At 34.4% G+C, this 17,166-nt stretch overlaps 1 protein-coding gene across 1 annotated transcript in view; it reads left to right on the top strand.

Annotated features, from left to right (window-relative positions):
- HCFC2 (host cell factor C2) overlaps positions 1-3,499 on the top strand; it is a 41,387-nt gene extending 37,888 nt beyond the window's left edge. Inside the window, exons 13-15 of the mRNA XM_061206598.1 lie at positions 477-614; positions 2,196-2,381; positions 3,017-3,499. Of these exons, the coding sequence (XP_061062581.1) occupies positions 477-614; positions 2,196-2,381; positions 3,017-3,331 (639 nt within the window). The 3' untranslated portion in view covers positions 3,332-3,499. The remainder of the gene's footprint in view (positions 1-476; positions 615-2,195; positions 2,382-3,016) is intronic.
- Positions 3,500-17,166: the final 13,667 nt, after the last annotated feature.

Genomic DNA, 17,166 nt, shown 5'->3' with positions numbered 1-17,166 from the left:
TTGGAGAATCACAGGTATTTCAAGTGCAAAGATCACTGAATTTCTGCTAGTTGTTTTTGAATCTAGAAATAAGCCAGCTTGGAATGAATTTTTCCTTATTTGCTCCTTTTGGAGCAAGTTGTAGTGTCACATTAAAGGGATTATTACATTTTCTGAGAGAGTCTCTGAAATGACAATGTTCTATAAAACAGCTGGCATTTTAACGTATCACTGATTGGAAAGCATGCTAACTCCAGCTAGGTTGATAGCACAGAGCTACTGACTTGGAGAATGCCTGTCACTCCCTATGTTTGAATTGGCAACCCTGTTTCACTGTCAGTTGACCTAATCTGTTAAGAGTTTATTTACTTATGAGCTATTAATTGTGGTGTTTACCCATATACCTACTTGTAGATCACTGCATGGATTTATTAAATCTTGAAATTTCTTGTATGTTCGGTAAGAGTCTTCATAAATTTTTCTTTCTCTGAAATTAGAAAGAGACTCCTTCAAATCCAGTGGCCACAACGAAAGCAGGAGAACGACAGTGGTGTGATGTAGGAATTTTTAAAAATAATACAGCTTTGGTGAGCCAGTTTTATTTGCTGCCAAAAGGGAAGCAAAGCATCTCAAAGGTAGCTATTGACATACTTTCTACACTGTTAGTTATAAGCCTCAAGAATGAGATTTTAAAAAATAATCCTGATTCAGGACATTCGAATGAGTGAAATTGGGATCTGTTTACAATCTATAATTGAGAGTTCTGTATATAGTTATCTTGTATTCTTTTTTAAGACTCTTTTTATAGAATATATCACAAGCAGGTTATTTAAAAAAATCCCATACAATCACTGGGCTGGATTTTGAGTCATAAATGATATGGTCTGGCCAGTACAGATAAAGATTTTTTGAAATATCTCTAATTTTGTTACCTGGTGTGTTTAAAGAATGTTTGAAGAACATTTTTTTACTTAGAACTTTTGTTATTCCTAATTTCACAGTTTAAAAAATTTAAAAACCCCTACGCTATTGAATACAATCTAATTTTCCCTTAATTCTGAAGTCCCTTAAAGAGGACCTCATATATATAGATGAGACATTAACCCTCTAAGAATTATGAAATAGATAACAGCTCCAAAGCATATTGAACTAATTTTTTTCTGGAATGGGGAATTTCAGAGAGGGAATTGCCAAAGAAATACATATTCAGTTTGAATCTCCCAAAGATCTTACTAATGGGAAATATATCATTTATCATTATATTTTAGTTTCTCTAATATTACTTCTGATGTCTCACTTTTACATATTGAATTCTTCCAATTCTTGACAAAAATAGATATCCTAGTTAATAATTTGTTGGTATTATGCCTAACAAAATTTCTGGCTGTAGTTTGATTTCATATACATGGAAATATCCTTATCTAAGGGCCTAGTAGCTATCTGTTTTTCCCAAAAGAAAGAAAAGAACATAAAATTTAGAGCCAGTAAACTTGAATTTGAATCATTAGTTCCAGCACTTGACAGTGTGACGTTGGACAAGTCACTTGTTTAACCTTGCTGAGACTCAGTTTCCTCATCTGTGAAATGGAGATGACCTAACTCCCTTAAAAAAATGGGATGGTACATTGGTGGTGTAGTGAGAGTTAGGGAGAATATGTAAAAATTGTTTGAAAGTTGTAGATGTTATGATCTTCTTACCCAGAGTATGCAGTCCAATTATTTAATTTAACATTTTTTCAGCATCTGCTGAATATTAATTATTAAAACGCTCTGTACTACGTGCTAGTCATTCCTTTTCTATCCAGTTTGCTTGCCTATGTCCAAAGGGTATTGTTCCTGGCTAGACTGTTTGACAGTAAATTTTCTGAGATTTCTACTCCACGTTAAGTTTACATGGAGATAGTTGTTACCTTGTTTATAGTGGTCAGTTTTTTTCTATCTCCATACTCTTCATGTGCAGAATACCCTTATATTTCTTTTTATAACCAGTGATTCTCAACTGGAAAGGCACTTTTCCTCTGGATGAGAATCACCAATTTATGGGCTTAGTTACTTTTGTTTTGGGGGAGGGGGGGTTCATTCCATGTATGAAAGAGGAAAATAGATAATGTGAACTACAACCCTAAAACATAATTCATTCTTTAAAAGTTTTGTTATTTAATGAAAAAATAATTAATTGCATCTTTTCTTTGACTTTTGCATATATTACATTTTAGATAGGAAATGCAGATGTACCTGACTACAGTTTACTTAAGAAACAAGATCTTGTTCCAGGCACAGGATACAGATTCAGGGTTGCTGCCATCAATGGTTGCGGAATAGGCCCTTTCAGCAAAATCAGTGAATTTAAAACTTGTATTCCCGGTTTTCCTGGAGCTCCTTCTGCAGTCAGAATTTCAAAGGTGAGACATCAGGTCAAGACTTAATGATTTAAATTACTGAAACTTTGTACATGAAGTAAAACTATCAGTTTAGAGATTCTTGTTAGTGTCTGATGAAATGAGAGGTATCTAAAAGGGGTAGATTAAAAATTTTTTAAATATTTTTCTCTAATCATTCATGATATTTTTAAGGACCAAAATTTCAAGCAGAATTACAGCATCCAAATTTTACAAAGTCAGGGAAATCTGTGTATGCTTCTTAATATTAGCCTTGTTCTTGTTATTATGGAACCACAAAGTTTTGTGCTGGAGAGTTTTAATAGAACACATTTAATTGGATTATATTTTATCCTAAGGTCCTACCCCTATTTAGAGAAGATAAGGTCTGCTTTCAGATAAGAAAAATCCCTTTCTTGGGGTAATACAGGCGGACTTTTAAGCCTAGTTATGTTTTTTAAAAGGGCATGAATTAAACACTGTAGATCCAATTAAGATTAGTTTTTAAAAATCAACAATAAAAGTTCTAACATCTAATGCAGTTACTTTAGTGAAAAGCATCTTGTGTTCTAAAGATAGACTCAACATAATAAGTGATATTAGAGAAAACTTCAGAACTTTTACCTGTTTTTGTTTTTGTTTTTCCCCCTCTCTTCAAGAATGTTGAGGGTATCCATCTTTCCTGGGAACCTCCAACTTCACCTTCTGGAAATATTTTGGAATATTCAGCCTACTTGGCTATCCGCACAGCACAAATACAAGATAATCCGAGTCAGCTTGTGTTTATGAGGATTTATTGTGGTCTAAAGACATCATGTATAGTAACTGCTGGGCAACTTGCAAATGCACATATTGATTATACATCCAGGCCTGCCATTGTGTTCAGGATATCAGCAAAGAATGAAAAGGGATATGGACCAGCTACACAAGTTCGATGGCTTCAAGGTAACAATAAAAAAGCACCTTTAAATTGATTTTTTTTTTTAACTGAAGCTATTGTGATGATTATTTATTAGTAACTGGTTTTGGAGATTTGTCATTTAAAAGAGTATTCTCTGACTGTATTTCTAGCAGTTATGAATTTGAGTTTGTAAGTTGTTCTTAAAATGTATTTGCTCAATTCTAGATCCAAATAAAAGTAGAAAAGAAGCAAAGCCTCTCTGAAAACTAGTATATGAATTCTTCCCTAAAGTTATAGCTCTTTTATAAAGGAAAATAGTAAAATTAAGATAAAAGCTAGAAGGCTTTATTACTCCAATATCTTTTATAAAGGCCATGTAACTCAGTCATCCTAGAGTTATTGAGATGATTCTAGTAACTGGCTGTTGTACACTGTGCTGTCTTATATAGTAAATGTTCTCTACATTGTAAAGGCCCTGTCTTTGAGTACTCCCTCTAACTTTATTCTATATGAGCAGTGGTCCGCTAACAACTATCTTCTACTGGATAATATTTGTAATACTGATTTTAGTAGCCATTTGATTCATTTCTTTATCTACAGTTAGCACAGAGCTTAAGAAATTAAAAAAAGAAAGAGGCAAGTTCAGAAACTCTGCTTTTGAATTTTCATCATTTTCCAAGTATCATGGCAACATACAAAAAGAATAATGGGTTTTTCTTGATTCATACCAGGTTGATATATTGGAATATATTTTTGGCCAAAGCACTTAACTTATCTGGCCCTCAATTTCCTGATTAATAGATGAGGGAGTTAAAAGAGTTTACCTTTAAGGTCCCTTTCAGCAGTAAAATTCTGTATGTTCATCAGAAGTAAAATATATCCCTAAACATTTCAACATCTGTCTCAACGGATCTAATTTTGCTTTTGCTGAAATTAAAATGTTCATAGTTTAAAATTCAAAGTTAAAGTATGTCCTTCTTATTGAAGAAAGAAAGAAGCACCTTAACTGGACATCAGTTTTGAAATAGTGTTTTAAACATTTGTAAGATTTTTGTAAATGCTCTAAATGTTTTATTTTTGCATTGTTTTTACCTTGAAATTGTATAAACTTTTTTACAACTGAAATATAAGCATTAGACAGCTTACTCAGGTTCCATTACAACCTTAAAGATGCATATAGGCATTATGGATACTCTGCTACAGGTAACTTGTTTTAAACCTTTTAGACATTTCATGGTTCCACTGCCTATTCGAATCTGGAATGAATATACAGAGCAATAATTGCAGAAAAGATATTTCAGACTAAGAGCTGCAGTAACTGCAGGGGCACAGGTCTGTCGTTTTATACCATGTAACCTTATGCCAGTTTAGGTTGACTGAGTAGCTGTGTCCTCAAACTTCATGTATAATACTCCAAGCAAAGATGGATTTAATTGTGCAGAATTGATATATATGTATGTTCCAGTTACTAATTTAAAAGTGTATAGAATATTTTAATATATAATTTTTGTAAAGAACTGGGATTTTTATACTACAGTATTTGTAATTAATGTGTCTCACTAATTTTCTCTTGAAGAAAATATGCAAACTGTTAGACACGTAATGAGTGATTTCCAAACTCTAAAGGTAAAATAAATGCACTACTGTGGTGTTGTTAGAATACCTTTTTTGTGGCTATATGAATCTTTAATCTTTAAATGTGTACTTTACAAACAGTGTTTACAAGGAGCTTCTCTGGTTTGTTATCCCAGCACCTCCCTTGGTGAGAGCTTCATTCTGCATTTGTTTAACTCATATGCTTTGCTTTTGGCATATGCTTGCTTTTTGCACTAGTAGAATTTTAACTTACCTCATTATTATGTTTGTAATCATTTGTGTAGCTTCCATAATATGTCTGATATAGGCTAAAGAAGTACTTAACCAAAGTTAAAATAAATGGTAAGCAATTTTGCACATATTAAATGCTAGGGTTTGTTGTGTATATGTGTGCGTTTAGTTACAAAAAGAATAAGAATGGAAAGTTATAGTAAGTATGTGTTTCAAGCCCAATCATTTTAATGATCTGTTTGCTTTATTAGGAAAAGGTCTGGCTTTTAACCCTTTATTCTCTGCATTAATTAACAATTTGCATCTTGAAGCACTTCTCTTAATGACAAGGAATAAGTTGACTTTAAGCAAAGAATAGAATATTTGTTTGAGTGTGTACATTTATACCTACTTAGTATTTTGTTTAGTTTACTTTGTTTAAATATCTCTTCTTTTCTAGACTAGGAGGTGAATATGAACCTGTGGTTCTAAAATATGTCTTATTTTCTAGAGAGAAAGGCAGTCTTTGTATACCAAGGGATTTGTTAAAATAACAAATGTTTTTACTTTGAGAATCAGCCCAGTTTCTTACCATTTTTTCACATTTGTACATTAAGTAGTAATCACATTTATCTCTTTGATAAATGATTGGTGACTGAAAGACGCCATTGGGAAATCTCTGTGGCTTTGACATTAATAGTTAATAAGAGATCATTGAGCTATGTGTTTATGAATAGAATGGATTGGGATAAATAACAAGAGAAGTGCATTTAGCTTCTATGATTTGCACATTTTCTAAGTGACGATCCCTTTGTGTAGCAGTGGGTTATAACATGCAGGTATCTTTCATAAGAGGATTTACCCTGAGTTAAATTACTTTCTTTACTCCTCCCAGCTGGATAAGCAATTCAGATGTACAAGTCTTTGTGCCATAGTCCTCTTCCTGGACTCTGCAGATTTGGTTCACATAGGTAGTAAAAAGATTTTGCTGTTGCATGCTCTTAGAATTATGTTTTCTAAAGTATTGTATTGGCTTCATTTTAGTTTAGTAAACTGTTTGGCAACTTAACTAGAAATAGGGTATTATAAACCCACTTTTATCTGCATTAAAAAAAAAAACAGGAATAATCCGATTGCATGTATGAGGGCCCCCTGCCCTATAACCCAATTGCATAAATATAATCATCTGTAAGAAGGTGAAACTGTTGATCCATTATTTCAAAGACTTGTAGACTAGCAAAGATTTGTTCCAGTTAGATATATGGTCTACTATAACTGGAGATATTTTTATTTTTAAAAATTGCAGCACTTGTAGCATAAAAATAACTTGTAACATTGGATATGAAGAGATTATTAGTATTTAAAATTACTGTAGTCATCTGATCATAAATGAAGTAGGTTCAAAATAGACTTGGTCCTTGACCATTTAAGGTATAACTGACAGTTATGTTTTCCAAGACTAATTTTAGGCGGTCTTATGTATTGTGTACCAATGACATGTAAAATAAAGCACCTTTTCTACTATAAGCAATTACAGATGTTATTTATTTTGAACTACATGGAAGAAAAATTAGTGGTGGCAGAGTAAATCTGTAGAAATGCTGATGTTATATCATTCACTTAAAATGATATAGGCAGGCTCATAAAGAATGAACTGTGTCTAAAAACTTGTTTATTGAGTGGATTGTGTTTGGGAGTCATTTTCTGATAGAAATGTAAAGCCTATCTAACCTTTATTGTAACTAAACTAGTATGCTTGAAAGTAAAAAGGCAGATGGCTCCAAGAAACAGACTAAACTTGTTGTCACCTTTTTTTGGTCTTTTTTAGTCTTAATTTTTTTTTTCTTTATGCTTTTCATTTTAATTCATAGCAGCCGGTCTTCTGTCCTGCTACTCCATCAAAATGGCTCTAGCAGAGGTCAGGGATAATGTCTCATTTCCCAAATCCATTGAATTCTTTCATTGTACTTAATCTTGTCATTTGAAACTTTAACCACTCCCTTGACACTTTCACGTTTTTTTAGTTTCTGTCAGACTGTGCTCTCTGTCTTTTTATGCACCTCCTTCTGTCTGCAGTCCCCTTTTCCACTCCCACCTGTCTCCATTCATATTTTCAAGACTTAGGTAAAGGTCGCCAACCTGCTGAAGCCTTTCCTGACATACTTCATTTCTAGGTAGATTTGACCCCTTTTTCTTATGCCCCTACTGTCCTTTGTTCAATCTTTTGTCATAGCAGCCTAAAAGCTCTTGCGCCCTTACTCGTTAGCGTTGTTAGTCCTCTCCCTCTGCCAGATGGTCAGAGACTGGGTCTTTATCTCTCTTCCATATCAGCCATTTAGCTGCTACTTAAATATTTTAACAAATGATTAAAGAAAATTGCACCTGTACATCTCTCTCCATACTCTCACTCCCCTTCTCAAATTGGGTCAAAGTGAGAGGGAGGCTTTGAAAGGGAAAGAGATTTTAGCAGATTTAATAAGCCTCTGGAGGAAATACAAGCTCCACCTTTGTCTTACCCTACCCTGCTGTTACTTAGGTTCCTAAGAGAAGTTCTGGGATAAGTAAGAGATATGTCACATATTTATTAGGCTAAAAGGGATTTAATATGGGTTTGTATAGATCTCAAGAGGAATTCTTTGATCTAAAAAGATCTGAGAATTTAGTGAGACCGGTGGGCATTGCTGGATAATGATTTTTAACATTGGATGATCAGGAAAATGAGCTAAAAATATTTCCAAAGTCAGTCTCTCTGATTTCCATATAGGAAAGCCATGGACAATTGTCTAACTTTAGAAGAAGCTACCTACATATTTAATATGTAAGCACAGGGAGCTGCTGGAGGACACAGCACCAGCGTTAGAACCTCACTGGAGTCTGTCAGGTCACCGTTGTCACCTCTAAGCTTACAGGACAAAGGATTCTTACACTACTGGAAAACAAGATGACATTGGCACACCTTCTTTCCAAGTTTCCCAGTTATAGTTGGGAGTCCTTATACTTATATATTTCTGTAACTCAGAAAAAGACTTTTTAAAAATCATGCCTGGAAAAACATGAACTACAACATTCTGGGGAGAAACAATTAATTCTATAAACCGAATGATGAAGGAAAAAGCTATACCAGCCTCCTTATTCAAAATAGATCTCTATATCTTCTATTTCTATATCTATATAAGGTAGCATCTAGTGTTTGTTTTTGAGCATAGAGTAACTCTGTCCGCTAGTAAGTCACAGTCCAAGAAATGCCCATCTTTGACCAAGAGGATTATCCATTCCTCCTCTGAAAAGATGGACTGGAAGTTCCCTACGAGCTTGAGGAAGGCTCCCTCCCTATTTCTCTGTTTCTTATTGGAGAAGGAGGACAAAGCTGCAGGTATAATAATTACATCCGATTTAACAAAGCTGTGGGTGTGCCACTTAAGGCGGCGTAGCATGTAAGAGAGGGGGCAGGGCTCTGGAGGTCCAGCCAACTGCTTGATCCGAAATCATCCTGCTGCCAGTTGCACTTTAGCACCTTCTGGTGGCATTGTCCATTCCAGCTTACATATGGGTAAGATTTTGGGTCTTTTGTAACAAGCAGCCTAGGATTTTTAAAATAGCACAACGATGTCTGGAATTTTCTGAATGTTTGGAACCTAGTTGAAGAGATTGGACCTGAAGGATACACTGTCTGCTCTCCATTTCCTGAGAATGTATTGCCAGCCATTTGCTGCCGGGCCTAGTCTGCCTCTTGCACCACCTCCTTAACCCAAGGTAATAACTTTAGCCTGCCTTGTTGGGTACGAGGGATGGATCCAATGTTTCAAGATCTTTTTTTTTCAAATTTCTAAATTGTATACCAAAATGTATAGCTAATCCCCTGAATCAGGTGAAAATGTACCTTAACTGTGCCTTGTTTAATTTGCAAAATGGCACTGCTGGTGATGACCCTGGCAAAGATATGATTGCAAAATTATTATGACACTTGTGACCAACCTGGGCACCTGTTATTGCCCAATGTGGAGAAACAGTCAATAGCCACCATGCACTTTCTGTATTTTTGGATTGCTTAACACATAAATGCACTATTAGGAGAATGTGCCAAAGGGAATTTGTACTTCTGAAAGTCTACAGAATTCAGTAAAGAGGCAGTGTCTCAGTTTATTTTGTGATTTGTATCACCTATCATTTCATTCTCCGCTTTATACAAATAATTATATACCCAATGAACAACATAACCAACTAACCAGAATCATGCCAGTGGCCGAACCAGCTTGGCAGAGCAGTGCTATAATACTGCCATCTCGTTAGATTCTAACTCTCTGGGAACCTAGTTAACTTCTGTGAAGAATAGCCCATATTCATTCCTTTTTTCATATTATTATGTACTTCTTCCCCACCAGTTACAATAATTGCCTGATATGCAATGCAGAACAGTGGCTGAAATAATCGGATGTTCCCTCTCTTTGTTGATGAAGTTATATCACGTAACCTTATATCCTTTTTCTTTTACAATGTTTGTTGAGAATAAATAAAATGATCACACATGTACTCAATCTTCAGCTTAAGAACTAGAATACCCTCAGATGTGTAGAATTACCCCACTGTCTTCCTTCCCCACATACCACATGAGGTAAACATTATTCTGGATTTTTTGGCAGTAATTCCTATGTTTTTATTTATGGCCCTGCCATCTATATTTTGTATCCCTAATAATATATTATTTAGATTTACCTGTTTTTGAACTTTTATGTAAATGGTATCATGCTGTATGTATTCTTCTGTGACTTTTTTCTGACACTGTTTTTGAGATTCTTATCCATGTTTATGCATGTAAGTGTATTTCATCTGTTTTTCACTGCTGTATAGTATTCCATTGTATGACTATACCACAATTTATTTATCTATTCCTCTGTTCATGGAGATGTGGATTGTTTTCAGTTTTTGGCTATTCTGAATGATGCTGCTAGTGAGCATTCTGCCAGTTACAATGTAAGCTCCGTGTGGGCAGGGATTTTGTCTTTTTTGTCTGATTTTGTCTGTTTAACACATTCACAGTGTCTAGAACAATGCTGGCACATGGTAGATGCTTAATAAATATTTGAGGAATGAGTGAATTCTTGTACATGTCTCCTGGTGCACATGTGCAAGAGTTCTCTAGGGCAGTTGTTTTCAAAGTATGGTCCAGGGACTCTTGAGGTCCCTGAGACCCCTTCAGGGGAGTCCGTGAGGGCGAAAGCATTTTCATAAGAATACTAAGACATTATTTGTCCTCTTCACTCTCAGTTTTCACTTTTAAATGTTTTCCAGATATATGATGACATCATCACTCTGACAGCTTATCAAGTGTGTACCTATATAGTTTTGTTTTGAAAATGCCTGTTTTAATTTCTAATATGGTAAATTTTGATAACTATAACCCTCATGAACAACAGCTCTTTGAGGTCCTCAATAATTTTTAAGGATGTAAAGAGGTTCTGGACCAAAAATTTGAGAACTGATGCTCTAAGAAGCAGGTTTTACTTAGTCATACTGAACTGTTTTCTACAGCATTTGTACCAGTTAAGCTCCCACTGGCAGTGGTTGAGTGTCACTGCAAACACTTATATCTTAGCAAACACTTAATCTTGACTATCTTTTATATTTGCCAATTGGATGGCGATTGTATAGTATCTTACTGTGGGTTTAATTTGCATTTCCCTGATTACTAATGAAACTGAGTGTTTTTTTGTATATGAATGTGTTTCCTCTTCTGTGAAATACCTATTCATGTCTTTTTTGCCCATTTTTCTATTGGGTGTGTGTCTTTTTTTTCATTGATTCATATGATTTCTTTATATATTCTGGATGCCAGTCCTTTGTCAGTTAAACATGTTGTATGTATTTTCTCCCAGTTTGTGTATTATCTTTTGTGATTGTATTGAATTTATTGATTAGCTTGGAGAAAATTGATATCTTTTCAGTAATGAGTCTTCCCATCCAAAAACATTGTATATTTCTCCATTTGGTTTTCTTTTAATATCTGTCAATAAACTTTAACAATTTTTCTCCATAAAGGCCTTCATGTCTTATATTAGTTTTCTTTCTGGGAGTTTTATATATTTTTTAATGCTGTGGTAAATTTCTTAAAATTACACTTTCTATTTTAAGTGGATGTTGCTGATTATAGATATATTGTTGCTATGTGTTGATTTTGGATCCAGAACCATGCTAAATTTTTATTCGTTCTAATAATGTATCTAGATGTCTTTCTGAGTTTTTTATATAATCGCATCATCTGAAATGGTGGCAGTTTTCTTCCTTTCTGATCCTTCTACCTTTTAAAAAATGTCTTCTTACATTTCTGTACTTGCTAGGACCTGTAGTACAACGTTGAAAAGAACTGATAGTGAACATCCTTGTCTCAGCCCCAATTTAAAGGGAGTGCTTTTGACATTTCAGCTGAGTATTTTTTTTTCCCACAAATGGCCTTCATCACGTTAAGGAGATTCTCTTCTATTTCTAGTTTGCTAATAGTTTTATATGAATGAATGTTGAATTTTACTGAATGCTTTTTTCTCATCCATTTAAATGGTTAAATTGTTTTTTCTTTTAATGTTAATGTGTTAAATTATGATAGTTGACGTTTTAATATTGAACCAATCTTTAATTCCTAGGATAAACCCAGTTTGATCATGGTGTGTGTGTTTTAATACATTGCTGGACTCAATTTGCGAATATTTTCTTTAGGATTTTTGCCTCTACGTTTGTGAGTGAAATCAGCTTATAATTCTCCTATTATGTCCTGTCATTGTCTGGTTTTGGTATCAAGGTTATACTAGTCTTATTAAATGAGTTTTTCAACTGTCTGGAAGAGTTTAAGATTGGAACTAGTCTTTAAAGCCATGTGGTCATTAAGAGAAGATTTTAAACTATTGATTCATTTCTTTGAGGGTTTTAGCATCATTAGGATTTATTATTCTCAAGTCAGTTTTGTTACGTTTAATAAATTCTTCTAGGGATTTCTCCATTTCATCTTAGTTTAACTTTTTGATATTGTTATCCTTATTAGCTTTATATCGTTTTTGTTTCCACAGCATATGTAGTTATGACTCTTTTTCATTCCTATTAGTTCATTTGTGCCTTCTCATTTTTTTTCATCATTAATCCTTCCAGAGGTTTGACTTTTTAACCCATTAGTCATTTTCAAAGTGTATTTCCAAATGCTAGGGGTGGGTTATAGTTGTCTTAATCTTTATTTCTTATGTCATTTTTCCAGAGAATATGAGCTATAAGATTTTCTGAAATTTGAGACTAGCTTTATGATTTATCTTGTGGTCAGTTTTTATACATGCCCCATGTTTACTTGATAAGAGTGTATATGCCTCAGTTGTTGAGTGTAGTGTCCATTAGATCAAACTTGTTAGTTGTGCTGTGCAGATCTTCTCCTTACTGATTTACCTTATACTTAATTTCTTATTTGCTGAAGAGTCTCAAGATCTCATTATGATAAGCAGATTTCTCAATTTCTCTTTAAGTTGTGTTTGCTTTCTTTTTCTTGCTTTCTTCTTCTTTGGGCTTTATTATTAGATGCATACCAATTTAGAATTTTTCTATCTCCCTGGTGAAAATTGAATTTTTTATAGTTATGTAGTGACTCTCTGTGAATGCTGTTGCTTTCATCTTTTTCTTGTCCTTACTATAGCAATGTTTTGGTTAGTGTTTATCTGAATATCTTAGATCTTTCTTTGGCCTCACATTTTGATACATACTTAAAAGATACGGCCACAGAAAACATACGGATGGTTTGGTACATCTATTATGATTACAAGTATAATTTGGATTTATTTCTATGATTTCTATTTTTATGATTGCTCATCATATCATCTTTTTAAATTTTTGTCCACTCCTCCCTTATCTTTCATTTTTCATTTTCTTATTCTTTTTTCCCTTCCTCTATTTGTTGGGTTTTTTTTCAATTATTATATTTTTTTCTTATGAGTTCTATTTGGTTTATAAATGTACTTTTTTTCCTGTGTAATCTTTTGCTCCTTATTCATATTTTCCATGCTTCTATTCCTTTATACATCAGTAATTTTTCTTGTGTTGATACCAGTATTCTTTGTGGGTGAGTCTACTGCTGTATAAATCGTGTTGTTTTTCATTTACGGTGCCATTTCCCCTTGTTTTGTGATATCTGAAACATTTTCCTTGGGAAAAAAGGAATTACTTGAAGTATGGACTGAAATTGAGATCCTTAAGATAATTTGTTTGTTCTGCCAAACACCCAGGGGCCACTAACGTGAGACCACTTTAAATTATGAGCTTGAAGGTTCTCAGATTTCAGATCACAAACCTTGAGGGCTCACCAGTGATTATGAATTCAACGGTGGTGGTGATTTATCCCCCTCCACCCAGAACCAAAATTGAAACAGGCAAGGTTCCTTGCTGCCCACTTCTCGGTGGTGGCCCAGCTAGACTCCAGCCTAAGTGAGCCTCGGGCTTTATGTCCAGTTCCCCCACTACTGGTAGCTCCTGGTCTCCAGAGTTTAACAGAACTCTCATGGCAAAAGCAGGCTTTGGTGCTGGCTTACCTCACAGGTGTCCTGTTTCCACTTCATTTTTGGCGTTTTGCAGATGCCTTATACTTTCATGTCAACTCAGTGATACATTTAAAAAGATATTTATTTAATACAACTTCACATTGTTTCTTACATTTTGTTCAGCATTTGGTTTTTTAAAACAGGAGTTACTGAAGGTATCTAGACTGCCTTACTCTCAGAAATAAAGTCTAAATTAAAATCTGCTTTACTTTGCCCTGATGTGAGTAGGAAACGTAATAGTTTGTGGTCTGTACAGAATTGTAGGATGCCTCGTTCTTTCCTTTGTACTGTCCTGCAAGACAGCACTTTTATGGTTTGGGGACTGCTACTTGCAAGGTTGGAAATGTATAGAAAACCATTTTTTTAAAGTTACACTCTTCCTCCACAGTAAGGAATGGCTCTGCCATTTCCTTAAATGGCTATTAGCCCAAATATTACTTGTGTTCTTTGACTAGTGATTGCTTTGGTCTGAAAAAAAGGATTTGAATTTGGTTTCTTGTAAACCTAATGTTGGGCATTATATATGCATGAATGGGCCTTCTTGGCATACCTGTCCTAGCTGAAAGGCACTGTCTGTTATGACTTGTCTTTGCCTAGCAACTTGTTTTCAACCAATTACCCAGTGTTTAAGGTTCAGAACTATCTTTCATTCAGATGTACTCTGAAACTGAGCCCTGGAAAAGAGGTGCAAAAGTAAGACACGAAACCGTTACTGTTTGTACTTAGAGGACAATCAGGAAAGACCTAAATTACGCCTTTTTAAAAGAGGCAAAAATGTATGCTGTTGTGTCAGAAGTTTTTAATCTTACGTATTTTTGTGGAAGATGGAGGAATTACCTATCAACTTGTACCTTCCGCCCCTAAAAGGCATACATGGCCATTAGGCCTCTACAGACAGAGCCAGCACATACATATTTTACTGACTTTATTTGGCACGCTCGGTGGCACTAAACTTGGCAAAGGAGTTCTTACAATACATTGCCTTGCACAGGTATCTATTTAATATGCAGTGCAAAAGGAAATTGTCTCTGGGGTAAGGTCAGGGAAAGCTGTAACTGTATTTCTAGGCAAGCTTGTATCTCAAAATGTGATGCCCAGAAGCCAGAGATATGAATCCATCCCAATGCCATCTGTGGCCTATGGTTTGAAAGGATTCTGCCTTATGGTTTTAAAATCCTTAACATCAGGTATAAAAAGCAGCATAGTCTTGAAAGAAATATCCATGGGGCAATAGCAGCCAGCATATCGGCTATTACAAACCGATTTGGGGTGGTGCTATTTTCCGTATTTGATGATTAGTACAAAGTTTTTACAAAAGTTTTAAAGGCTTTCCTGATGAAGTTTAAGCTGAGACCTGAAGGATGAGTTGGGCTTACCCAGGCAGAAGGAAGTATATGTGTTTAAAGTCATGGCAGGGGGGTGGGAAGAAACAAAGAACACAGCACAAGGAGCCAAGGGACCAGGGTGGCTGGAGCAGAACGAGCAAGAGGAAGCTAAACTTGGTGAAATTAAGCAAAGTAACGTATCTAGCTCTAAAAGAAACCATCAATTAAAACTGAGTATTTTTTAGACAGTATAGTACAACTCTTTGAAAACAAAGTTAGTACGGTTGTTCTGTTTTTTACTCATGAGCACACTATATGACTTAATGTGAGTTTAATGTCAATATATATATATAAATTATTACATAAACTAATAAATTGTCTAATTCAGGGATACCAAAAATATACATTTAAAATAGACTGGCTTTGGGAATTCCCTGGCAGTCCAGTGGTTAGAACTCAGCGCTCTCACTGCCAGGGGCCCAGGTTCAATCCCTGGTTGGGAAACTAAGATCCCACAAGCCGCATGGCATGGCCAAAAAAATAATAAATTTAAAAAAAATTTTTTTAATAAAATAGACTAGCTTTCAGTATAGCTCTCATACAGTATCACTTATTTGAGTGACTCAGAAGTGTATTTTATCACATAAAGCAAGAAATATTGTCTTATTTTGGACTGCTGATAAAATAACAAGATCCCCTAAGAGAAAATACATTTTCCAAAAATCTTGCACTGCAAGATTTCATTCTTGGTAAATGGTAGAAACTTTTTTTTTTTTTTCATTTTTCAGGCCTAATTGATACGCAAGAAGGCATGTTTTTGAAGAAAGGAAAATACTGCATAGATAGTATACTATAAGAGGAAAAGATATACAAATAGCTTAAAACATCATCATACCCAAGCATATGACACTAGGAAGGTAGCATTGAAAAAAATTTTCTCTGGACTAAAGCATCTCCATTTATAATGAGGTAGTGAGGGGCTAGATAGATAGACGCTAACTTAAGTCCCTTCTTCTATGACTTAATCACTGAAGCCCATTTCTCTCTTAGATACTCATAAAGCAACACATACAAAATTATTTTAAAAACTAACTTTTAGGTTAATGTAGGAGCTTATATACTTAAGAAGTTCCAGGGGGGAAGAAAACATGACATTCAGTTACATGCAACATAGCCAGGTAAGAAGGCAGCACTACTTCTCACATGCATAAAAGGGGATTATGGACCTGACACGTGCCAATTGCCAATGTTCTTTCAGAGTATGAAGCCCGTATAATCCAAAATTGACCTAATTTTACCTACTCTAAAGTTTTAGTACTAATAGCGAATTATTAAATTTAGAATTTCATTTTGGTATATACTGATATACATTTTAAAGTTGTCTAATTTTTTTATCTGGATTCTTAAACATAGCTCAATCTTTAAACTTTAGAGAAAGAACCTGATAACCAAAGATCAAGTGCTTTTATCAGTTATATAATGACATACTGCCTGGATTAAATGTAAGATATTTCAAAAATACAATTATATATGTATCAAAAGCCTTAAAATTTTGCATATCTGTTAAACCAACAATTCTACTAATAGAATTTATTTGAAGAAAACAGTAATGGATGTACACAAGATTCAATGAAGTGTTGTTTATAACTGTGAAAAGATGTATATAGTCAAAATGTCCAATAGAAGATTAAATAAATTATGTTTCAGCCATACAACAGAATAATAAAGAAATAAAAGTAGAAGACTATGTAATGACCTGGGAAAGATGTTCACAATATATTAAGTGAAAAAAGCATGTTATAAAACAGTATGCAAGTATTAGCCCATTTTTATAAAAATATACATATTTAGCAAAGTAAAAGGACAAATCATATTTACCAAAATATTAACATTGGTTGTTTGTTTTTAACATAGTAGGATGATGGTTGGTTTTGCTTAACCACCCTTTTTTGCCCATTTGAATTTTCTGTAATGAAGATTATTTTTTAAATGGGAAGGCAGTGAGGGAGTTATTAACTTCAGATTATCCCAGTTGTGCCCACCAAAGTTCCTTCTGGCAAAGTAAATGTTTCTGTCCAGCCTGTATCTAGGAAATTGCTTCTCCCTTATAAATTTGAGTGTCCTTCCAAGATGACATTCACTCAAAGTGCCTTTTAGGCAAATTATACAAGAGCAATTGTTGATTAAAAAAAAAAAAAAAAAAGACTCAATTATCA

This window comes from Eubalaena glacialis, chromosome 11 (assembly GCF_028564815.1).
Source record: "Eubalaena glacialis isolate mEubGla1 chromosome 11, mEubGla1.1.hap2.+ XY, whole genome shotgun sequence".
NCBI lineage: Eukaryota > Metazoa > Chordata > Mammalia > Artiodactyla > Balaenidae > Eubalaena > Eubalaena glacialis.
The sequence above is the reverse complement of the archived record's forward strand: the minus strand, read 5'-3'. Positions and strand labels throughout refer to the sequence as shown.